This window comes from Monocercomonoides exilis, assembly GCF_001643675.1.
Source record: "Monocercomonoides exilis strain PA203 chromosome Unknown scaffold21-1407046, whole genome shotgun sequence".
NCBI classification, from domain to species: domain Eukaryota; phylum Preaxostyla; order Oxymonadida; family Polymastigidae; genus Monocercomonoides; species Monocercomonoides exilis.
The window spans coordinates 559,207-582,568 of record NW_027150566.1 but is presented as its reverse complement, the minus strand read 5'-3'; the positions used below and the strand labels follow the sequence as shown (position 1 = coordinate 582,568).

Below are 23,362 nucleotides of genomic sequence, written 5' to 3'. Positions count from 1 at the left end.
CATAATTATTTGGCTTCGAAAAAATAAAAAATCTTTCATTTTTAAAACAAATAATACAAATTATGAGATGAATAAAAATTGCGCCCATATTTAAATACATTTGTGACTTTACCTTGGGAATGGCATCATTTTTTGGAAAAAAGAAGGAAGTTCCAAAAGTTGATATACAAGCGCGATTACAACAAATGCAACGTTCAATACAGACGCTAACAGACAGAAGGAACTTTCTGGAAATGAAAAGTCAACAGTGCCTTATTGACGCAAAAGCTGCAAAGCAACGAGGGCAAAAAGCAAGTTTGAACAAAGTTATTATATAAATATGAAGAATGTGACACATATTTTTATAACTTTATATATTATATCCAGTTGCTGTATCGAAGATGAAAGAAAAGATGTCGGCAGATAAGAACTTAAAAAGGATTAGTGGATATATTGACAATCTGAACGCTGTGAAATTTAAACTTGAAGAAGGCGTGCAAACAAAGGTTGTTGTCGATGCATATACAGTTGCAGATCAAGGATTAACGGAAATCACAAATGACTTGTCTGTTTTTATGTTCAGGGACTTTATTTTCATGTGATTGTTTTTCTTACGAATTTTATTTAATTTCATTTAGAGATCCAGACAAAATTGATGATTTGCGTGATAATCTTGATGATAAAGTTTTCGATTTCTTATGATCTTTTTCGATCTTTTATTTTGAATATCTCTTTTAGCTTGCTGATTTCGAAGAAAGGCAAGATAGTCTTTCACGCCCTATGGCTGGTGTTATTGGAGATGTTTGCTTATTCTTTTTCTTTCATTTTTTCTTTTTGCAAAGAAATTTTTCTTTGTAAAATGATCAGGAGGAAGCTGAAGCAGAGTTGGCGAAGGAGCTTGAAGCTGAAATTGATGCAGAATGGTCAAGTGCACCAGTTCCAACAAATCCGAGTATGTTTTAGCTGTTTATGTTTATATTTTTTAAAATGTTTTATTTTTGATAATTATTGTTTTTGCCGTTTTTGTTATTATCATTGAACAATTATTCTTCAAATTTTTGAATCAACATATGTATGACTTTATTTTGTTTCAGTTCACGGAATTGCACAACCAACTTCGGCCGTGGCTGCACCTACAAAACAGGCTGCTGCTGATGATGATGAACTTGCACGTCTTGAGGCAGAACTTGCAATGTAATACTTAACTTCATTGAATTTTCTTTTTCTTCTAATACTTTTTGGGCATTTATTATTTTCTCAAAGACAAATCACACTTTTTTTATCTTTATAGCAGTTGTTTTTCATTTTCATTCATTTATTTTTTTTTAGAGTTTTTTGTAGAAGAGACTCATAAATTAAGCATGCAACCTCAGGAAATATTTGTTATTTTTCATTTCTTTGTGGCTTTCAAACCTTTCTAATTACTATAAATGTAAGCTAAATTGATCTCTGAATTTTGAAATCATTCCTGAAGTGAAATAATTTCTTATTTAAAAATAGTGAAATGTTTTTGAAATTTTTCTCAATATTGTCAAGCGATCAAAAGAAAAGACAAAAGAAATAATAAAATAAAAATAAAAAAATAAAAAAATAAAAAAAAATACTGAGCAAAATGCTTTTCAAACTCAAAAACCACCAACGCCAAATATGATTAACAATAGAATTTCAAAAAGCAACAAGAAATTGACAAAGTTGAAATTTTCAGTTTTGAAATTCAGCACATCGTGCTTATATGAACGGCATGCGCATTGCTTGATACGTTAGCTCCGGCCCTTCGAGCACTGGTGACGAAGAGCACTGCTCATTTCTGTCTATTTCTCCCTCTTCAATCTCAAACTCCATTTCTGGCTTTTCCTTTTCCATCAGCAACAGTACCTCTTCATCGTTCTGTTCATCTTCTCCATTTTGCGCGTGACTTTCATATCTGTGGTCATTCCTTTGCTCTTGATTCGCATAATCCAATGGCGCAAGCATTTCGTTTTGTTCTGTTGAACAGTAGTTATTGCATGTTTTTATCTGGGTGTTGGTTGAATTAAAATCACTTTCGCTTGCAATAGACGGAATCTGAAGCAACTTTTCATCAGACTGTTGAGGCATCGAGTAATTAGATTCCCCAATAAAGGTTTGCGCACACTGTTGCGGTTTAGGAATGTCCAAATGCTCTTTTTCTTCTGTTAATGCGGGCTTCAATTGCCTTCCTCCAGCGTTCTTTTGATAAGGTTGTAAAGACAATTCGGCAGATGGGCATATTCTATCGACGCGCGGGCCAGTAGAAAGGATAGGCAGAACTTTGAAGGATGACTTAGATTCTGCTTTCGTTGCCTCTTTGCTGTGCCGATGGCGATGGTGATGGAGGTGGCTGTGGCTGTGGTGACGCGAGGCACTTGATCTGTTCCTTTTATTCCTCTCTTTCTCTTTCTTCTGTTTGTCGGCTTCGTCTCTTATGGCCTGAATGGCATCGAACGGTCCTTCGTTTTCCCTTTCATCTGCAAAAGTGTCTGTATTTTTTAATTCTCCTGCAGATTCTTCTTTCAAATTGCTTTGCTCTTTTCCGATATCCCTTTGCTCCTTTTCGTCATTCTGATACTCATTCTTGTTTTCCTCTTTCTTCCTCTTTCGCTTTCGCTTCACCTTGTTTTCTTCTTCGTCTACGACAGCGATTGTCTGATCTTTTATGTATGGCTCTGCCTTGTACTTCAATCTTTTGATGTCTTCTTCTTTAAAGTATTCCTTCTTTCCCAAGAAGTTTGTGTAATCTTCTTTCTCAGCAAACTCACGTTTTTCATTCGGATTCATTTTCTCGTTCGTCATATGCATCAACCCCTCTTCATTCACGGAAGCAAGCGCATCGTGATTTATTCCTAACATTTTTTCAGCTTCTCGCACGCTCAGCACTCTGCGATGCGCCCAGTTTATATAGTCTGAATCATAATATTTGTACTTCTCTTTTTCTTTAGCTCTTCCGCATCCGCTTTTGTAATCTTTTCCATTCATCAAAGAAACATCTTCTCTCTCTCCAACTTCATCGCTTCCTCTTGAACTTTCTCGAGATTTGTAGAATTGAAGCTCGTCTTGTTCGTTACACATCACTCCATTTTTCAAATTTCCATGATTCATATCTGCACTACTTGTGAATGAAAACTCTTCTTGAAATGGAGATGAACCAAACACTCCTGGAGTGACGAAAGGTGCCTTAATTGCTGGGGTAAAATCTTTTCCAAAAGTGCCGTATATTCCTTTTTTCCCATCTGGAGTTTCTTCTATTGTAAAATAAAAAGGTTCCAGAATTCCACTGTTTAACAGTTGTTTTCGAAATGTTTCTAATCTCTTATTCTGCCTTTTCCAAGAAGAACATACTCCGGCGGCACAAATGCAAACCACGATTGAGGATGATATCAGCCCAATCACGACTGATCCAATCAGGATCAAATAATTGCTTGAAAGAGAAGTTTGTTTATAAAATATCTCGCTTAACGGGCATTTTGTTTTTCCTTTACTGTTTTTCTCACCGAATAAATTCCCTTCGACGCATCCATGTGTTGAATTTGTGTCTTTTCCAATTAAACTGGTGCAATAAACGCATCCATGTGCCTTCACGCAAGACTCAGCCTTTTCAATGCCAACACATCCTCCAATCGGCTTTGAAACAATGTTATTGGTTATAACCTTTTGTAAAATATCATATGCAAAAACTTTAAAACAATCAAATTATTTCAAACTTTTTGATTAATTCGAATACCATGGATTAAAACGAGATTCAAAAAGAAAATAACTAAAAAGAACATTAACTTCCAATGTTTTATCAAAACTCAACGAATTTTAAATAAAAGTTGGATTAGTTCCCATTTCTAATGGCTTATTATTCTTGCGAACATTCGAAAAAAGAAAAGTCAACATTACTAAAACATCGGTTAAGACATTTGAAAAAAATAGTTATCATATAAATTGTAATATTTTCATATTGATATTCTTTTCTTTTAAGAGGAAAACGACTTTGAAAAGTTGATCATAATTACCATCACAATATAATCACAAATCCACAAATTGATAATATTTTGAGCAATCATTGTTTAATTAATCGCTCAAAACTTCTATGCTTTTTACAAATAAAAAAATAATGAAAACATTTATTTCAATAAAAATTTTTTCTTCTTCAAAATTATTTGAATTTTGAATTATTACCCCTTGATAACAGCAATTGGGCGTAAACGAACAGTCTTCTTTGAAATATCAGCCTCGTGGCAAGTATCCACAACCGCATCAACGTCCTTCATTTGTTTTGAGTGATAGACAATAACGATTAATTTCAAAATTTTGTGTAAAACAATTAAAAAATGAAATTTTTTCATTAATTTGAAATAATAGGAAATAAACCTTGTAACTTTCTGGTGCTTCTTCCATAACTAATTTTGGTGATGCAATTCTAATGGCAATGCCAGCCTTTTTCAGAGCATTCAAAACATCCATGTGATCAAGCTCGTGCCTTCATATCAAACGAAATAGGAAAATTTACATGAATATGTAATGATAAATATTCATATATATATTAAGTCGAAAATTCGTTTTATAATAATTATCAAAAAGCTTCCATTTATCAGATTTTCTCTTCGTTTTCACATCTTCGTTTTTCTTTCTTTCTTTCATTTTCTTTCTTTCTTTCTTTCTTTCTCTCTCTCTCTCTCTCTTTCTTTCTTTCTTTCTTTCTTTCTTTCTTTCTCTTTCTCTCTCTCTCTCTCAATCTATCTATCTATCTATCTATCTATCTATTTTTCACTTTTTTTTTTCCCTTTCTCCTCCTCCCCTCTCTCCCTATATTCCACAATACCTTGACTTATTTCTTGACCTGCTGCGACCAGCCCCGTGGCACGTCGAGCCAAATGTTGTCTCAAAGCCGTGTTTTGTGCCTGTCAGGATGTAGCTGCCTGTGCCCATCGTTCCGCCAATCAGCACAGGCTGGCCACAGCTTTGGTAGCAGACGGGGATGAGCGGGTGATTTGGTGGGAATGCTCGCGTGGCTCCCTGGTCAAATTAAATAGCAAAAGGATAAAGACAAATATCAGAAAATATTATTTTTAAATGAAAAATTAACATTATATTTCAAATTAAAGTTTGAAAAAAAAAGATAGATTAGAAGAAATAGCTCATAAAAACAGCAATATCAAAAAACCATTTCACATTCCACATTCCACATATATCTTATCCAAACCTTTCTGTGCACAAGCAACTGCTTGGGCTTTCCATCTACAAGATGCTCCTCCACTTTGCATATGTTGTGTGAAGTGTCATAGACAACGCTCATCTCCAAGTCGTCGGGATCCTCTTTGAATATCGTGGCAAAGGCCTGCCGGGTCAAAAATGTCATCGTCTGCCGGTTGACCCACGCGTAGTTCGCAGCACACGCCATCGCCTTCAAATAAGCCATCCCTTCAGTCGATGATATGCGGGCACACGACAGCTGCCGATCGTTCAAAGGAAGAAGATGCCCGTCGTGCAGAGGAATGCACATCGCTTTCGTCGCAGTGTTGAGTGCCGCTGACCCGAAAGACGAGGAGGACGAAGGCGTCGAAGAAGATGAAGGAGTTGCAGATGATGAGGCATATGTTGTTTCAACAGGCTCGCCAATATGAACTGACCCAGATCCTCCCATCACTTTCTCCATTTCTATCAGCGCGTCAGTCGCAACCTGATGCCCAAAACCTCTTGAACCAGAATGCACCATAACAACAACTTGGTCTTTAAATAGCCCCATTCTTTCTGCACTGGCTTTGTCGAAAACCTCGTCCACAACTTGAATTTCAGCGTAATGATTTCCGGCACCAAGAGTTCCCATTTGAGGCTTTCCTCGTCTTTTTGCCCTCATGGTGACTGCTGATGGATCTGCTTGAAGCATTCGCCCGTTTTCTTCGCAATGCTCCTTGTCTTCAGGCCAAGCATATCCTTCGCGAACTGACCAGTCCATGCCTAATTCCTGAAGAAAAAATGAAATAATTAATAATTATATTTAGCATCGATAATTCAAAAGAAGAAACCAATGCAGCGTCAAGATCTTCAAATGATGTTGGAATAACACCCATGGAACCAACTCCAACAGGAATATGATCAAAAAGTGCTTGAGCTAATTCTTCTTTGTGAGGTTGAACTTCTTTTTCGGTTAATCGCGTTTTAATTACACGCACTCCACAATTTATATCAAATCCAACACCTCCAGGTGAAACTATACCATCTGGATCGTCCATGTCGAATGCTGCAACATTTCCAATTGAAAAACCATATCCTGAATGGCAATCAGGAAGACCAATTGATGCTTTAACAATTCCAGGAAGTGCTGCAACATTAGCCATTTGTACTACAGCAGGCAAAAATCCTCCATATCCACCTGAAGCATGGTAATTCTGCAATTCCTCAAAAACAAGCGGTGAAAGTTTATCATTAACATAAAACCTCACAGGAACTTGCATGTTCGGAACAAATCCTTTATCTATTTCATATTCAACTGTTGATTTTTTGTGTATTAATTTTAAAGATTGTTGATAAGACCGCATAAAAATAAAAAAATCGACAGATCAATTCCCATCATAAACAGTTGTCTCAAATGAGATCCTTTTTTCACATCATGGAGATATTTCTTAAATTTGAAATGAATATATGATCATTCGTATGATAAGTTATCAAAAAAATTGTTATAAAAAGAAGAGAAGGATTTTTCGATTGTTGTTTCATTATTTTTCAGCAATGCACATTTTCGATTTTTTTAATCAAGAGATGGCAGAAATAAATGTTTTTTATTATTTTATGATTGGTAAAGAAACATTAGTTATTGATTTATTTTCATTTTTAACGAAAAAAGTATATTGAAGAATTGCTGAAAATAAAAAAATATAGCAAAGATCTATCTTTTATTTAAAACTTTTATAACGACGGCAACGTATTTATTTAGCAATATTCCGCATTCAATATTGTTGAAGGTATTTGTTAGAATTTTATATCCAAATGTTATTCGATTCTATGTTGTTCTTGTAGCATTATTTAAGATAAAACATTTTCATTAGATTAATCATGATACAACAGAATTGGAAGAATAGCACAGTATTAATTATTTTTGCACATATATTTAATTATTGTTTTTAAAATAATTGTGACATTTAGCTGGGGAAGAAAGCAACAATATTTCTTACTGATTTATATCACAGTTGCGACCCTCTGTTTTCTTATAAACTGGAAGTTAAAAACAATCATAAAATTTTAACAACTCCCTTCCGCGGGGTGCAGAATAACGACCTTGATAATGATCAGGGGAACTTTATTTTTCGAGTCGGAGATATAATAATGAATACTGATTTACCAAATGAGAAAGTTGATAAAAGATATCGTGTCGAATCTATTCTTGGGCAAGGAAGCTTTGGACAAGTTTTGAAGTGTGTTGAACTTGGCACTTTTGAAACATACGCTGTGAAGGTGATAAAGAATCTTCCTGCGTACACAAAGCAAGCGCAATACGAGAAATCGATACTTGCAATGGTTTGAAGTAAAAAATATAATTTCATAATTGTTAGATTCGATTATTCGAAATTTTGACACAGTTGCGCGAAAATGATAAAGAGGACAAAAGAAGATGTGTCCGTTTGGTGGATGAGTTCAATTACTATGGGCATGTGTGCATTGTCACAGATATACTCGGGGATGATTTGTATCACACGTTAAAGCAAGGGAAATTTCGAGGGTTTTCATTGGCCCTTGTTCCTGTGGTTTGCATTGAAAAAGAGAAATTTTGTATTTTGACAATTTTTTGAACGAATTTTGATATCTATAATTTTTTTTCCTTTGTAAAATGTAAATAAAACAATCTGTTCAAAAGATTGTTGCGCAATTGTTGGATGTTCTTTGTTTGCTGACGGAGATGCATATCATTCATTCCGATATGAAGCCAGAAAACATACTTATTGATCGGTTTGGCTTATAAATGATTTATGGATTATTATAAATTGTGCTTATTGCTTCTAAACATTGAAATTAAAACATTACAAATTTTTATTTTATTTTATTTTATTTTATTTTATTTTATTTTATTTTATTTTATTTTATTTTATTTTATTTTATTTTATTTTATTTTATTTTATTTTATTTTATTTTATTTTATTTTATTTTATTTTATTTTATTTTATTTTATTTTATTTTATTTTATTTTATTTTATTTTATTTTATTTTATTTTATTTTATTTTATTTTATTTTATTTTATTTTATTTTATTTTATTTTATTTTATTTTATTTTATTTTATTTTATTTTATTTTATTTTATTTTATTTTATTTTATTTTATTTTATTTTATTTTATTTTATTTTATTTTATTTTATTTTTTTTTTTATTTTATTTTATTTTATTTTATTTTATTTTTAAAAAAATAAATATTATTAAAATTAACTCATTCATCCTTGCTTTCATTCAACTCCCAGTGCTCTTCCACAAGTAAGAGTCATCGACTTTGGGTCTGCTGTGTTCGAAAAGAATCCTCTATACACTTATGTGCAGAGCAGATACTACCGCGCACCAGAAGTCCTGCTTGGGTTGAAGTATGTGCATTGAGATTTTATTCGATGGAGTCTATCTTTTGTTGCTTTTGGCTGATGTTTTCTATGAATTTTTGTTGTTTTTTGTCATTCGTGTTCTTTTTCTTTCTTTCTTTCTTTTTTGATTCAACTTTCCACAAATGCTTCACTCACTCACCCTTTCTCTCTTTCTCTCTCATTCTCTTTTCCACTCTATTTCTCTCCTCTTTTTCTCCCTCCCCCTTCTACTTCTCCTTCTCCCTCTCCCTCCCTCCATATCTTCCACCATCCCTCCCTTCAGCTACTCCTGTGCCATCGACATGTGGAGTCTCGGGTGCATCGCTGCTGAGCTCTTTCTCGGCCATCCTCTCTTCCCCGGCCAGTCAGAACACGACCAGCTCTGCCGCTTCAACAGGATGCTGGGGCTGCCCCCGAAGGAGATGGCTGTAAATGGCACGTTCTTCAAGAAGAACTTCGTGTTGGACAACTCAGTGACTGCTGGATACAGACTCATGACTTTTGCTGAGAACGCACAGGTGTGTGTGTGTGTGTGTGTGTGTGTGTGTGTGTGTGTGTGTGTGTGTGTGTGTGTGTGTGTGATGTATGTGATTATCTGTATTGTGTTCACATGCATTGAATTTGGAAGATTTTTGTAATTGTTTCATCTTTTATTTTTACCAATTCTTTCTTATGCACATCTTTTATTTCTTTTTTTCCTAAATCAAATGCATTGCATTAATATTATAAATTTATATATTAACTTATTTATATGTTCATATTCATATTTCTCTTCTATTTAATCTCCTTCTCACTATCTTCCTCTCTCTCTCTCTATCTCTCTCTCTATCCATCTATCTCTCTCTATCTCTCTCTATCTCTATCTATCTCTATCTATCTATCTCTCTATCTTTCTCTTTCTCTCTCTTTCTCTCTCTTTCTCTCTTTCTCTCTCTCTCTCTCTTCCTCTCTCTCCTTCCAGATCACCCGCCAAACAAAGCCCCCCCGTCGCTACTCGTATGAGGGAGACACGATAGCTGAGACAATTGAGATGCACCACAAGAAGCTGGTGGGAGAAGGTGTGATGCTTTCTGACTCAGATTCGCAGAGGAATTGCTTTGTGCACTTCATCAGCACCATTCTGGTGTACTCTACGAGGAAGAGGCCGACGCCACAGCAGGTGTGGAGGGAGGAAGAGAGAGATAAAGAGAAAGAGAAAGAAAGAAAGAAAGAAAGAAAGAAAGAAAGAAAGAAAGAAAGAAAGAAAGAAAGAGAAAGAAAATGAGTGAATTAATGAGAAAGAGAAGACAGTGAATGTGAATGAGAAAGAGATGTTTAAAAGAGAATGAAGAAGAAATTATGCTTATGCTTGTGAATGCTTGATGATTAAAGAAAGATGAATTTCTACATTATTTTTATTATTTTCAATGATAATTTCCTCAATTATTCCTATTTCATCCATGTGAATTTTATTTCTCCATTTAACATTTTTTATTCTTTTGTTTTATTTTATTTAATTTTATTTTTTCTAATGGAATTATTATCAATTTCTCCATCACAATCTTTCCTGTTTCAGATGCTGCACCATCCATTCATCACTCAGAGTGTGTGGAGTGGCTGGTGGGATGTCCCTCCTTCTGTCTCTTTATCATCCTCTTCCTCTTCCTCTTCCTCTTCTGTTAACTCTTCTTCTGCTTCTTCTTCTCTTTCTCTTTCTTCTTCCTCTTCCTCTTCTTCCTCCTCCTCCTCTTCTTCTTCTTCTCTCTCTCGTCTTCCAAAGTCCTCAAAACCCCTCCAAACAATCAATTCCTCTGAAACACGCCAAAGTTCAATCAACGAGAAGAACAAAGAAAGCAAAAAATGGAATGACAAAAAGGAGAAAATTAACAGTAGAACAACAACACCTTCAAACAGAATGAGAAAAGAGAAAGAGAAAGAGAAAGAGAAAGAGAAAGAGAAAGAGAAAGAGAAAGAAAACGAAAAGGAAAACGAAAGTGCAAAGGAATTAGATGTTCTTGTGCATTCTTCTTCCTCTTCTTTTAGTTTCTTTGGAGCATCATCATCTTCTTCTTCTTCATCTTCTTCTTCACCTTCTTATTCTTCAATAAGCTTTTCTTCTTCTTCTGTTTCTGCTGATCATTTATTGCCAGTAGCTTTTACTTCCACCTCTTCTTCTCTTTCCTCTCCTTCCTCTTCTTCTTCTTCAAAATTTCTTCATCGAAAAGATGAAGATATTGATTCAATGACTCATCATCTTTCTTCTCTTCCTCCAATCTCTGCTTCTCAAAACGCATCTTCTGATTCTTCTTCTTCTTCTTCATTATCTTCTTCTTCATTATCTTCTTCTTCATTATCTTCTTCTTCATTATCTTCTTCTTCCTCTAATTCTTCTTCTTCTTCTTCTTCTCGTTCATCTTCTTTTTCATTTGTTGTTATCACATCATCTCCTCCGTTGATTACTACTCCTCCTGTACAGCCATCTTTACTATCATCATCATCTTCTTCTTCTTCTTCTAATTCTTCTTCTCTTTCTTCTCTATCTTCCTCCTCCTCCTCTAATTCATCATCATCATCTTCTTCTTCTTCTCTTTCTTCTTTTGATAATTCTTCTTTTCCACAGCAATTCACTACAACTCTATCTGCTTCTGCTCCTTCTTCTCCTTCACACTCATCATCATCTTCTTCTTCTTCTTCTTCTCTTTCTTCTTCTTCCTTCCCTTCCCTTTCTTTCTCTTCATCTACTTCTCCTTTCTCTCTCCCTTCTGCCACACTCGAAACTGTCCCTGAAGCACCTGATTCATTAAATGATACAGAACATGCTGTTCCTTCTCTTTCTCTTCCTTCTTCTTCTTCTTCTTCTTCTTCTTCTTCTTCTTCCTTATCTTCTTTATCTTCTTCCTCTTCTTCCTCTCCTGTCATTAAGCATTCACCCAAATGGACTTCTCTTCTCTACAAGCAGATAAGCGCCTCAAAACATTCTTCTCTTCTTCTCCATCACCCTCAACACCTCATCACCACTCCTGTTGTGTCTCAAATTACTCCTTCTTCGTTAAATTCTGGTGCTTCTTTATCTTCTTCCTCTTCTTCTTCTTCCTCTTCATCTGATTTATCATCATCTTCTTCTTCTTCTTCCTTCCCTTCTTCCTCTTCCTCCTCCTTTTCTTCTTCTTCTTCTTCTTCTTCTTCATTCCAACCACAACCTGTTCCCATCCATTCAAACTCTTCTGCCTCATATTCTCCTGTCTCAACACTTTATTCACAAAGAAGATTTTCTCTTGACAGTTCTTCTTCTTCTTCTTTGTCATCGTCATCATCATCCTCTTCCTCTTCTTCCTCTTCCTCTTCTTTCTCTTCCTCTTCTTTCTCTCCTTCTTCTTCTTCTTCTTCTTCTCTTTTCTCAACCATTTCTTCTCTTCTCCCTTCTTCTCGCGGAAAGCACAAAAATTCCCTTTTCTCCACCCTTCTCACTCATCGAAGAACTATCTCTTCGCCTTCTTCTTCCTCTTCCTCTTCCTCTTCTTTGTCTTCTTCCCATCCTTCTTCAAACATCACTTCTGTTTCTGTTAAATCTCTCAGCCAACACTCAACATTATCTTCTTCTTCCTCCTCTTCCTCCTCTTCCTCCTCCTCCTCTTCTTCTTCTCCAACATCTTCTTCTCTTCCTCCCACCCCTTCTTCTCATTCTCGTCATATTCTTTCTCTTCCTTCTTCTTCTTCCTCCTCCTCTTCTTCTTCTTCTTCTTCTCATTTTTCCCCTCTTTCTACTCCTCTCAATCGCTCTCCAAACACAAAAAGAGCTGGCTTATCTTCTGCTGCTAACACTCTTCGCTCTTCTTCTTCTTCTTCTTCTTCTTCCTCTCCAACTTCTTCTTCGTCTTCTTCTTTCTTTTCTTCTTCTCTAAATTCTTCTCCTCGTTCATCTTTTCTTCCCCCTTCAACCGCTCTTTCTCTCTCAAACACAATTTCTTCTTCTTCCTCCTCTTCTTCTTCATTTACTTCTTCTTCTTCTTCTTCTTCTTCTTCTTCTTCTTCTTCTTCTTCTTCTTCTTCTTCTTCTTCTTCTTCTTCTTCTTCATCTTCATCTTCTTCTTCTTCTTCATTTTCTTCTCCTTCCTCATCTTCCTCATCTTCTTCAGATTTCCATTCACTTTCCCTCAAAAAGCTTCCACACAACACTTCTCCTTCTATCTCTTCTGCTGGTTATTCGATTGTGACACCGCAATCAACTGCAAGAAGAACAAAACATTCTTATGCTTCTTCTTCTTCTTCTTCTTCTTCTTCTTCTTCTTCTTCTTCTTCTTCTTCTTCTCCAAACTCCACTTTTTCCACGCCTCGTCTTCCCTCTTCTGTTCATCAGACAGCCAAAGTCAAACATTTCTCTCCCCCTCTTCGCTCCATCGCTGCATACAACACACAATCACCTCAGAACTCTTCTAATTCTTCTTCTAATTCTTCTTCTTCTTCATCCTCCTCTTCCTCTTTGTCTTCTCTCTTCCCCCTCAACACTTCTAATGCCATTTCATCTCTTTCTTCTTCTTCCTCCTCCTCCTCCTCTATTTCTTCTTCTCCTTCTTCCTCTTCTCCTCATTCTTCTCTTTCTTCTCTTTCTTCTCTCTCCAAAGCAAGAAATGCCTTTGTCGCTTCTTCTGCTTCGAGTCTTGCCTCTCTTCAATCTTCTGCAACTTCCCTCTTCTCTACTGCCATGCACTCTTTGTCCAGAAAGAGATATGGAAATAGTAAATCACCTTCTTCTTCTATTTCTTCTTCTTCCTTCTCCTCCTCTTCTTCTTCTTCTTCTTCTTCTTCCTTGACTTCTACTCTTCCATCAGCACGTGCTGTGAATTCCTCGTCTCTTGCTCATTCAAACAGAAACACCCAAAGAAAGTCACGCCAACACAGCGACTCTTTCTGACAAGGAATATGAATGGATTGAATCTTATCAGATTATTGTTGAGTTTATTATTATTGTTTTTATTATTATTATTGTTATAAATTATTATTAAATATTATTTGTATTATTTGTTCTTTCTTCATTTATGGCGTGTTTTATGTAATTTTTTTTTCTATTCTGTTTTTTTTTTTTTTTTTTTTTTTTTTTTTTTTTTTTCTAATTTTTTAAATTTTATTTTATTTTCTGTGCGTCTTCGTTTTATCCCCTCCTTCATAATAATAAATTGATGATCATTATGTATCAATTCGTTATTATCGATTTATAAACTTGTTGTCTTCAAATTCAGAACATTATTTTCTACTGTTTGTTATCTTAATTTCCTGTTGTTTATTTAAAAGTCTTTTCTTTTTTTCCAATTTTTTTGATTTTTATTTAAATTCAATATTTATGAGATTATTTCATGTTATTGAAAGAAAAATGTAATCGTTAAACCTTTTCCTGCCTCAGATTTTTCCTTTTCTAACTGTTTTATAATTTCCATTATGTTGAAATTATCTATTTATGTAACTGTCAAGCAGTTATTTTTGCTTCAAGTTTTTTTGACTTTTTATGTTAAAATTATTGAATCTTTTTGATTGAATGGTATTATTAATTTGTATGTGAATAAACAATATTTGCTTACGCACTGAAAGATTTTGATTCAAAGATAAACAATTGAATTTTTGGTATTTTGAATAAAGAAGAAATAACAAAACAGAAAGTTTGGTGTAACCAATATTATTTATTTTTTCAAATTTCAAAATGGGACATGTTTTCAATTATTAAATTCTAGAGTCATTCATGGTTAAAAAGGTTTAATAGAAATTCATTTCTGTTCCATTCAGTCATTTTTCATTTATTTTTCGATTTCTTAGTTTATGTTTAAAGTTGATTTGCTTCATCCTGGAAAGGATGTTGAGCGAAGTAAATATAAGCTCAAACGACTTGTACAATCTCCAAATAGTTATTTTCTTGATGTAAAATGCCGTCAATGTAATAAAATGTTTGTACTATCATTTTTGTTTTGCTTTTGTTGACTTTCGTTGAATCAAAATTGTTTATTACTCAAATCAAACGATTCCTCAGGATTACTGTTTTCAGTCATTCAAGCACTACAATTTATTGTGGAAAATGTGGACAACTTATTTTAGTTCCAACAGGCGGAAAATCACGTTTGGCAACTGGAGTGAAGTTTAGAAGAAAGTCAATTATATAAGTCATGGAAACCGGAGATTTGGGCTCTAGTATAAATGTGCTTAATATATATTCTAAATTTTTGATCTCTGCTTCCCTTGGCAAGTGATATTTCTTTGTCACTTTTGATTGCCAGTGTGATGGGAAGCTTGTAATATTGTAACAGATGGTCTTAAAATCCTCATTTCATATTTTTAAGACTTCTAAATTAAATGTAATATTGTAAAACAGTTATTTTTAAATGATTGAATGAGACAAATTTTTTGAATTTTAAAAAAATAATTTTTGAAAAATAAAATGTCACACAATTATTGTATTTTGACATCAAATTGGAATTGTTCTAATCATTATTTTGAATCTTCTTTTGAATAAAAAAACTGAAAGATACTTTTGTTTGGTTTCTTTCAGATTCGATTTTTCCAAATTTGATCTTCTACCCATCATAATAATTTATGATGTGAAGTTTGGTTTACAGCAAAAAAATACGTATTTTTAGATTGTATTTGTTTTGGAAATGCACTCAATTGCATTTATTCTTATTGCATTAGCCTTTATTTCTGATACATATGCTGGTCGATTTACTCACAGGAAAAAAGAAGAAAAACAAATAGCTGACCCTGCTGAGAAGCAGCAGAAGCAACTTAAACCAAATCTTGTTAATTCTGCAAAAAGATTTATTCAATCTCAAGATCCTCCGTTGGTAAATGAAGTGAAAACTCCTTTTGTTGCTCATGCAATAGAAATGAAGAATCATAAGCCAAAACTTCATTAATCCCGAAATCAAATAGATTATTAACAAAAGGTTCAAAATGTCGTATATGAAGTAATTCTATATTTGAAAGAAAAATTACTTTATATGATGAGACTCACCGTTTTTTATCTCTCACTGCATCTCACATTTATAATAGTTTTTTTTAATAATTTGGACAACATTTTGATTTTATTTTTTAATTTTTTTCTGAAACGTTTGCAGTTTGCATATTTCAGAGAGCACGTTGTGCAAAAGAAATAAGGTCTTTTTAGCGTTGTTTAAAGTTAGAAACAATGATATCAGAAAAGTTAATTCTTTATAATGCTTTAATTATAGAAAATCAAAATGGAAATGATTATTTTATTTAAAAGGAAAAAATATTTCATTTTTATCAACTTCCCAGCGAACTTATTCTGTTTGATCAAGTTTTCCCATTAGTATAAATATTTTTTATCCAATGCCTGAAGTTGCACTTTTTCAAGCTCTGTGCGTGTGGAACGTCCCAGATATATCAAATTGGACAAATAGGGGAATTATAAGTTTATCAATTTATTTTAATACAGATGATTCAACTTTCAGGCTTATCGGAATGGATGATTCACAGGTTTTGTTGAATTTGCTTATTTGTTTTGATGTTTTCTTATTCGTTTCTGATACATAGAATTTTGTAATTAATGAGTATTTCTCCCAGGAGCTTCCTCAAAAGCTTAATGACCTTTTTGTTACAATAATTGACGGAGGAGGTCGTATTATTGGATTCAACTTCTTAACTGCAGATGATGCAACAAAGTTTGTAAATGCTGCAACTGATGCAATAAATAAAGTTATAAGAAAGCCTGATGAAGTTACTGCTGGATATAATTCTGAAGCTTCTGGTGTAGCTCAATCAACAACTTCTTCTTCTCAGTCATTACCTACAGATGAAATTCTTGCAAAAGATATTGTTTCTGTTGTAGGTTTGTATCAATTATATATTTCTTTTTGTCTTTTAATGGACTTTTTGTTTTATTTAATCACTTTATTTTTTCAATCATTTTGTGCATATTTTTTGTTGAATTAGGATCCCTTACTTTTCGCGAGCAAATGGATGCATTTGCTGAAGAAATGAAATACTACATTGATAAAAAATTGAGTGAGACGCAGGACCAAATCATCCAGCAACTTCATCTCCAAACACAATAAGATTGTTAGAATTTCATTCATTTGAAAGAAATTTTTTTTATTTGTATATTGACTTCAAATTTGAAGTATTTGGCCTTTATATAAATACTAATTTATCACAAATTTATATTTATTGAGTCTTCTTTTCATTCTAACAAAATCTGATGTTATTTTTTATCTTTCCATTATTTCTTCTTGTTTCTTTAAAAAAATCAAAAATGTCAAATTTTATTCCACCATCTTCTTCTTTTGAATATTTCAAAAAGTTTTCCAAATTAATAGTTGTAAATTTTATGTTATTGAAATTCTTTTTCAAAATAAAACATGCATTTAATTTTTCATCTTTGAATAACGCTTCGTTCATGTTTATGTTGGAAAAAATTGTTAAAAGAATGAACGAACAATTCATGAATTAAAAAAAAAAAAAAAAAAAAAAAAAAAAAAAAAAAAAAATCTGTTGCACAAATGACAAACTCACCAACAGAATTACACCTATTTTCAAAATCCACAAAAATGGTTAAACGTGTTGAGTTGAAGAAGGATACGGATATTGGATTTGTACAAGATGCAGAAAATTCAAGAGTTCAGGTCATGAGTGAACAGGATTCAAAATTTTGGAAAAAATTATTTTATAGTTCATCCCATCATTCAAACATCTCCAGTTCGAAATTTCAATGAATTCATTTCATAAACATTGTCAGCGAACGAAAGGTGGTTTCTTTATGAGAAAGAGTGAGAAGGTTAAGAAAAATGCATTTTAGGAACAGAAACCAGACAAAGAATGGATGAAAAGGGAAAATTGTGAAGAAAGAAGAAGCATCATTGAGAACAAGAAAATTTATTGAAGTTAGAAAGATGAAGATTATTTGAGGTGAAATATGGACTTTGAAGTTTTTTTTTGCACAAAGAATGAAATTTTTATTCCACTTATAACATCATTGAACTTTATCAGATCAAAAAATAATTTTGATTTTTAAATCCGTATTCAAGCGAAAATGATATAATTTCAAAATGTTTTGTGACCTCAAACGAATATCGAAAAATGAACGAATTTTGTTGAAATTTTTTGTTCACGAAAAGTGAATCTAAAGTTCATAAATTATCAATGAAAATGTCCGAAGTCAAATATATTATCCCATGAGAATGTTAAAAGAATAAGTGATATGTCAAAATGTGAAGGTAGAGATGATCGATTCATTAGGATTGTCAAAAATTAAACAAAAATAACACTTATTCGGATTTTTCTCGTACTCGAAAAAATAAGTGTGAGGTTGTTTTCTGAATTATTACTATTTTCGAAGTGTTAATTCATCAAATGGGAAAAAATATTTAACTTCAGACATTTTCAATGAAAAAAAATGCACTTTTCATTGACTTTTTGAGAACCAATAACACAATAAATATGAGTCCATTTTTTGACATTCGTAAATTGTCACAAAACTTTTTGTTTTGACTTCAATGATGCCTATCAACGGATAATAAAATCAAATTGATTTTGTTATCTGAGAAAGCGAAATAGAGTTATGAGTGAAGCAATTTTTCTATGCCTTGTGCAAAAAAAGCTTGAAAGTCCGCATACAGTCTAAACCGGATATAATCACGTCGAATACAATCACATTCGTTTATTGTCACATTTTTCGATGCACCGACATTTTTGGCCTATTTTTCATTCATTTTTCATCGCATATAATCACAGGGCTGAAAATATATAATCACATTTTTTAAATATTATGGGTGCTTTTTTCAATGAAAAATCGATTTTTTGATCATAAATTTCGATTTTTTGATTTATAAAAATTATGAATAAATAAGTCTTTAATATGTGTATTTATGATCAAAATTGTTCAAACAAGTGAAAAAAGTGTGTTTGTGCAGAATTTCCAAAAATAAAAAATTTGACTCAAAATTAATTAAGAAATAAATTAATTTTTATTTTTTTCTGTGGAAAGCATCATCGTGTATAATCACAATCGGATATAGTCACAAAAAGTTGTGCAAAAACCGATGTGATTATATCCGGTTTTGACTGTATACACGATGATGCTTCACATAGAAAAATAAAAAAATTAACTTTAGAAATAATTAATTTTGGGTCGATTTTTTTATTTTTGAAAATTCTTCACAAATACACTTTTTTCACTTGCGAAATTAATTTTTTCCATAAATACAAATTATTTTGACTAATTTGAGTGCATTTTTGATAAATCGATAGATTGAAATTTTTGATCTAAAAATCGATTTTTCATTGAAAAAAGCACCCATAATATTTAAAAAATGTGATTATATATTTTCAGCCCTGTGATTATATGCGATGAAAAATGAATGAAAAATAGGCAAAAAATGTCGATGCATCGAAAAATGTGACAATAAACGAATGTGATTGTATTCGACGTGATTATATCCGGTTTAGACTGTATTGAAATTTTAACATTTTTCGTTTTGTTTATTTTTCAAAGGTTGCTTTTCACTGAAAATAGATTTTGAATTGAAAATGAAAAAATCATTATTTGTGTTTCGATAACAAAATTTTAATCTGAAAGAAAGAAAAGCATTTCCTGAATAAGTCTGTTCACTTTTCGGTGTTTGTTTGCTAATACTCAATGCAAATTTTCGAACCGATAATTCTGAATGAAAAAATACGATTTCCAAAATAATCACCCATATAAGAAAAGAGATTCTTTGAAAGGAGTTGTCACTTTTTTGTGTTCAATAATTAACATACAAAAGATATTTTTTATTTTGAAACTGTATTGAAAAAAAAGGATTCAAAAAATAACCACACAGGAACAAGGATCAATAAAAATGAATAGAAAACATAAAAATTTTAAAATTAATTTGGCAATTTTCGTGCGATGGCAAGACGAAAGCTTCAATTTTTTTTCTAAAAGTGAATGACATGTTCAAACACAATTTGAGTATTGTGGAAGCATATGAGGAAATCATTCTTTCTGTCCTTAATGAGAATAAAGAAACTTGCAAAACAATTGAAATGTTTCAGTTCAAAAGATCATTGAATTAACTGTGTGAAGAGGAAATGAAAGGATTAACACATTATGGATCAGAGAATTGATTGAAGAGGAAAATGAAATAATTGAAGTTATGATTGAATTAGATATCACAGTCATTAATGATATTCTTCTTGAAAATGAAGAAGATGATGATTAAGAATTATTTAGAGCAGGAGATGGAGAAAGTTCGACTGAATATTGCCCTTCAGAATAATTTTTTTTCTTCGAATCAATAATTGTCGTTCAGAAAATATTATTTTTTCCCCGAAAATATTATATATTTTTCAAAGAATGATTTCTTCACTCTCGTTTTTTGGAAAAAATGGGTGATTATTATAGAAAACATAACTTTTTTCGGAGTGTCTATCATTATGAAAATTCATTGTCATTTGATACACCAAAAATTATTCAACATCGAAAAACTTTAATTCAAAATCGAAAAACTTTAAAACAACATCGAAAATGTTTAATTCAACATCGAAAAAGTTTAATTCAACATCGAAAATTATTATTCAAAATCGAAAAACTTTAATTCAACATCGAAAATTATTATTCAAAATCGAAAAAGTTTAATTCGAAATCGAAAAAGTTTAATTCGAAATCGAAAATATTTAATTCAACATCGAAAAAGTTTAATTCAACATCGAAAATATTTAATTCGAAATCGAAAAAGTTTAATTCAAAATCGAAAATATTTTTTTTTTATTCATTGAGTTAATAATATTTCTAAATATGTGGAATTTAATATTTTCTTAATCACTTATTTTTATTATCTTATTGAAATGTTTGAAAATTATTGTTTTCAAAATAAAAATCAAAGTGAAGAAAAGAAAACAATAAAAAAGAAAAACTTCACTCGAAAAAAAAAAGAAAAAGATAATTTTTTGACTAATCAACATCAAAATTTAAATCATTTTGAAGATCTTGTGATGATTGATAAAAAGAGTTTGTTTCTGGAATTTCAATCAACGGAGAAGATGTTTCTTCTTCTTGCAATGAACTTAGAAAATAATTTTGATGAAATTGTTGACAAAATCTCGAAGAAACAATAGATGAAGAAGAAGCTGAAGCAGAAGCAGAAGCTGAAGCAGAAGAACATGGCACAATTTGAACATCGTCGCTTTCAGGCAGAATTTCTTCAATGTGTAATTCTTTACACTTTGCTTGAGAACTTTTGTACGAATCACTGAGATCTTTCCCTTGCTGTGCTAAAGGAAGTAAATTGAATTGTACCATGTTGATGCATTTTAAAACGTCCATCCGAGTGATATCTTCCAACGATTTATTCAGATGCTCTATTAATTTCTTGCTATTTTTTATAGTGGAAGGGATATTCAGTCGAGCTTTCCACATCCCAAACACATATTCAATAGGATTTAATTCGCAACTATTTGGTGCAGTGTATAAGATGCCGTAGTTCTTTGAAGTGATCAGATTAATCACTGCCTCTGTTTTATGCAGCCCCACATTATCCATAACCAATAGGAATGATTCTTTTCCATGTAATTGAAGTTTCTTCATTAATGACAATAAAAACACTCGAAAGCATTGATCATTAACACTTCCTTCCACAAATGTGACATGCTCAATTCCAGATAGCTCACTGATAGCTGTAATTGCGGTGACTGTTTCTATTTTAGCTTTTTCTCTGTATTGAATACATCGTTTTCCAACAGGAGAGCGACCTTCTGTTCTCAGTTCCAAGGTATTGAATCCAGTCTCATCAATGTAAACGAACGATCTTCCTTCCATTTGATGATGAATGTATTTTCTGACATATTCTTTTCTTTGTTTTAATGTTTTTTCATCAGCTCTTGCATTTTCATATGTTCGCAACCTTTTCACAGAGAAAACAGGACATCCATGATCTATCATTTTGTCTGATTTTAAATGTCTTCCAATTGTTGCAAAAGTAGGCTTTGATTTGCACAAACTACCCACTGAATCTGCCAATTCTTTTGAAGTAACTGTAGGATTCCTCAGGATTATTTCAGCCATTTTATTTGATGCCTCTTTCGTAATTTTTTCGTAAACCTTTCCTCCTCGTGGCTTTGGCGGCTTTTCTTCTCGTGCGATAACAGAAGCTGTGGATATGCTAATATTGTATTTCCTTGATAGATCTTCCAAAGTTTTTCCATCTCTGTAATCCTTTTTTAACAGTTCTCGAACGTTTTCGGAAAGTTGAACATATTGTTTCCTTTTTTTCTTTTCTTCCTTAATTTCAATGGTCTTTTTAGGTCGTCCTCTTTTCCTTTTTACCATGTTTGTCTCGCATTGCAGCAACGGTAACTGTTCGGCTTGTTCGGTCTCAGGAATATGTTCGTCAGCAGGAGGAATTTCCTTCGATTTTTCTTCGATAATCTCGTTCAATTCTTCAGATGCTCTTTTCAATTTTGAATTTATCTTGTCGGACGAATGATGTAAAGAAGATTCTTCAACCATTTCTTGTAATTCTTGAAGGCTTTTCTTCGTTTTTGTAAATTCTGAATTCATTGATTCTTAATGTTTTTCCCATTTTTTTTATATTTATAAAAAATTTAATATGATTTTGTGGGATTTACTCCCCATGTTACCCACCAGTTTCTTATGAGAGTTAAATGGAGGAGAAACCCCCCCATTTCCCCCCCATAAGAAACAGGTTTCATATTAAAATACAATAAACATAAAGATCAATAAAGACTAATATACAAAAAAAACTCTTTTGAGTTTAAATTGTGGGAATTCTTATTAATTTAAAGAAATCAAAATATTAAAATATTAAAGATCTTTTCATTTTTTATAATTTTAAATAATCGTTTCATTTTTTATGCTAAAATTTAAGCTTTTTGCAAAAAGAAAAACTTGATCAACAATAATTTCAAAATAAAACAAAAGAAAATTATTAAGATTTCAAACCTCTTTTTTCATGTATTTCAACGTCTCGTTTGGCATTCATTTCGATTCAAATTTTCGAAATTATCATTATAAAGTTTTTTCTTCAAAATTCTGGATTTTTTACATACCATGCAAAACTTTCACTCCTTCTAATTGATTGAAAAAATCAACAAATAAAAAAATAGAAAACGATTAAATAAAAAGATAACAAAGTGTATTCAAAGAAAATATATTAATTCTTTTTTATTTGTACCGGAAAATAGAAATTGAACATACGAATGCGAGTTGACGAGGCAAAGATAACAGCCAGTTCCACACCAATATGTTATTGAACAACTCTCCACTATTTTTTCTGAAAATATCCAAACAGAATAAGATTGTGGATACCATGTGTTGACAGCACCTCCATGAGCAGCTGAACAACTCGTGAAATTGGATTTTGCGAAATTGACATTTAATAAATTTTGAGCGAACAATGCCCCACCACTGTATCCATTAGTGCACGAACAATTGTTGAACGAACAAGAAGTGATTGTGAGGTTTGCATTTGCACAATAAACATAAAGCGCTCCTCCATGGACAGCTCCACCAGTTGTATCTTTCCATTCGCACCATTCAAATTTGTGGCTGTTCAGATCAAAAGAATCCAGTCTTCCAGGTTTCGCTCTTTGAGATTCAGTTCCAACATGTACAACAGCAGCATTTGGTGAAGATCGTGTTTGGTGAAGAAAAGAGGCATTGAATGCGGAGAGAGAAGTGGATGGGCTGTTGAGGTTGGGGAGGACAGCACCATCGATGGGGTTGTGGGTGTGGAGGAAGAGGGATGAATGAATGGAAAGAGATGAGCGAAGGGAGAAGGAGGGGATTGTATTGGTGTTGGTGTTGGTGGAAGAGGAAGTGGAAGAAGAGGAAGAAGTGGTTGAG

The 23,362-nt window shown here is 32.6% G+C and overlaps 8 protein-coding genes across 8 annotated transcripts; 5 read left to right on the top strand and 3 right to left on the bottom strand.

Annotated features, from left to right (window-relative positions):
* The first annotated feature begins 86 nt into the window (after nt 1–86).
* On the top strand, nt 87–1,356 carry MONOS_2592 (Vacuolar protein sorting 20C (Vps20C)). The gene is made up of 6 exons (XM_067872520.1): nt 87–294; nt 367–544; nt 618–663; nt 718–780; nt 847–931; nt 1,074–1,356. The coding sequence occupies exons 1-6, from the start codon at nt 120–122 to the stop codon at nt 1,175–1,177; spliced, it is 651 nt and encodes a 216-aa protein (XP_067727794.1). The 5' UTR covers nt 87–119; the 3' UTR covers nt 1,178–1,356.
* A 56-nt stretch (nt 1,357–1,412) lies between these two features.
* Nucleotides 1,413–3,721, bottom strand: MONOS_2593 (uncharacterized protein; the record flags this gene model as incomplete). Its single annotated transcript, XM_067872521.1, has 2 exons — nt 1,413–3,645; nt 3,719–3,721. 2 exons carry the CDS (start codon nt 3,719–3,721, stop codon nt 1,708–1,710), a joined length of 1,941 nt encoding a protein of 646 aa, XP_067727793.1. The 3' UTR covers nt 1,413–1,707.
* Nucleotides 3,722–3,927: 206 nt separating this feature from the next.
* MONOS_2594 (putative tRNA-splicing ligase RtcB) lies at nt 3,928–6,535 on the bottom strand. Its single transcript, XM_067872522.1, has 5 exons — nt 6,009–6,535; nt 5,186–5,947; nt 4,805–4,998; nt 4,354–4,462; nt 3,928–4,247 (listed from the first exon to the last, which is right to left on the bottom strand). Exons 1-5 carry the CDS (start codon nt 6,519–6,521, stop codon nt 4,158–4,160), a joined length of 1,668 nt encoding a protein of 555 aa, XP_067727792.1. The 5' UTR covers nt 6,522–6,535; the 3' UTR covers nt 3,928–4,157.
* Nucleotides 6,536–7,035: 500 nt separating this feature from the next.
* Nucleotides 7,036–13,432, top strand: MONOS_2595 (putative Protein kinase domain; the record flags this gene model as incomplete). Its single annotated transcript, XM_067872523.1, has 9 exons — nt 7,036–7,065; nt 7,126–7,497; nt 7,560–7,724; nt 7,835–7,926; nt 8,431–8,547; nt 8,825–9,059; nt 9,503–9,700; nt 10,097–12,393; nt 12,754–13,432. The coding sequence occupies 9 exons, from the start codon at nt 7,036–7,038 to the stop codon at nt 13,430–13,432; spliced, it is 4,185 nt and encodes a 1,394-aa protein (XP_067727791.1).
* A 796-nt stretch (nt 13,433–14,228) lies between these two features.
* On the top strand, nt 14,229–14,894 carry MONOS_2596 (putative 40S ribosomal protein S27-1). Its single transcript, XM_067872524.1, has 3 exons — nt 14,229–14,263; nt 14,326–14,453; nt 14,537–14,894. The coding sequence occupies exons 1-3, from the start codon at nt 14,252–14,254 to the stop codon at nt 14,664–14,666; spliced, it is 270 nt and encodes an 89-aa protein (XP_067727790.1). The 5' UTR covers nt 14,229–14,251; the 3' UTR covers nt 14,667–14,894.
* Nucleotides 14,895–15,142: 248 nt separating this feature from the next.
* MONOS_16803 (uncharacterized protein) lies at nt 15,143–15,702 on the top strand. Its single transcript, XM_067869677.1, has one exon. It carries the CDS (start codon nt 15,159–15,161, stop codon nt 15,414–15,416), a length of 258 nt encoding a protein of 85 aa, XP_067727789.1. The 5' UTR covers nt 15,143–15,158; the 3' UTR covers nt 15,417–15,702.
* Nucleotides 15,703–15,828: 126 nt separating this feature from the next.
* On the top strand, nt 15,829–16,897 carry MONOS_2597 (uncharacterized protein). Its single transcript, XM_067872525.1, has 3 exons — nt 15,829–15,999; nt 16,057–16,351; nt 16,456–16,897. Exons 1-3 carry the CDS (start codon nt 15,853–15,855, stop codon nt 16,575–16,577), a joined length of 564 nt encoding a protein of 187 aa, XP_067727788.1. The 5' UTR covers nt 15,829–15,852; the 3' UTR covers nt 16,578–16,897.
* Nucleotides 16,898–20,452: 3,555 nt separating this feature from the next.
* On the bottom strand, nt 20,453–22,006 carry MONOS_2598 (putative DDE superfamily endonuclease; the record flags this gene model as incomplete). Its single annotated transcript, XM_067872526.1, has 1 exon — nt 20,453–22,006. One exon carries the CDS (start codon nt 22,004–22,006, stop codon nt 20,453–20,455), a length of 1,554 nt encoding a protein of 517 aa, XP_067727787.1.
* Nucleotides 22,007–23,362: the final 1,356 nt, after the last annotated feature.

Excerpts from the sequence above, each read along its gene's own strand:
- MONOS_16803 (XM_067869677.1), top strand. The coding sequence starts at position 15,159 with ATGCACTCAATTGCATTTATTCTTATTGCATTAGCCTTTATTTCTGAT.
- MONOS_2592 (XM_067872520.1), top strand. The coding sequence starts at position 120 with ATGGCATCATTTTTTGGAAAAAAGAAGGAAGTTCCAAAAGTTGATATA. Across the intron at positions 295-366 it reads GCAACGAGGGCAAAAAGCAA|TTGCTGTATCGAAGATGAAA; the intron begins GTTTGAACAAAG and ends TATTATATCCAG. Across the intron at positions 664-717 it reads GTGATAATCTTGATGATAAA|CTTGCTGATTTCGAAGAAAG; the intron begins GTTTTCGATTTC and ends TATCTCTTTTAG.
- MONOS_2594 (XM_067872522.1), bottom strand. The coding sequence starts at position 6,521 with ATGCGGTCTTATCAACAATCTTTAAAATTAATACACAAAAAATCAACA. Across the intron at positions 5,948-6,008 it reads AAGATCTTGACGCTGCATTG|GAATTAGGCATGGACTGGTC; the intron begins GTTTCTTCTTTT and ends TTTTTTCTTCAG. Across the intron at positions 4,463-4,804 it reads AGGTCAAGAAATAAGTCAAG|GCACGAGCTTGATCACATGG; the intron begins GTATTGTGGAAT and ends TTTGATATGAAG.
- MONOS_2596 (XM_067872524.1), top strand. Across the intron at positions 14,454-14,536 it reads TGCCGTCAATGTAATAAAAT|GATTACTGTTTTCAGTCATT; the intron begins GTTTGTACTATC and ends ACGATTCCTCAG.
- MONOS_2597 (XM_067872525.1), top strand. The coding sequence starts at position 15,853 with ATGCCTGAAGTTGCACTTTTTCAAGCTCTGTGCGTGTGGAACGTCCCA. Across the intron at positions 16,000-16,056 it reads TCGGAATGGATGATTCACAG|AATTTTGTAATTAATGAGTA; the intron begins GTTTTGTTGAAT and ends TCTGATACATAG. Across the intron at positions 16,352-16,455 it reads AGATATTGTTTCTGTTGTAG|GATCCCTTACTTTTCGCGAG; the intron begins GTTTGTATCAAT and ends TTGTTGAATTAG.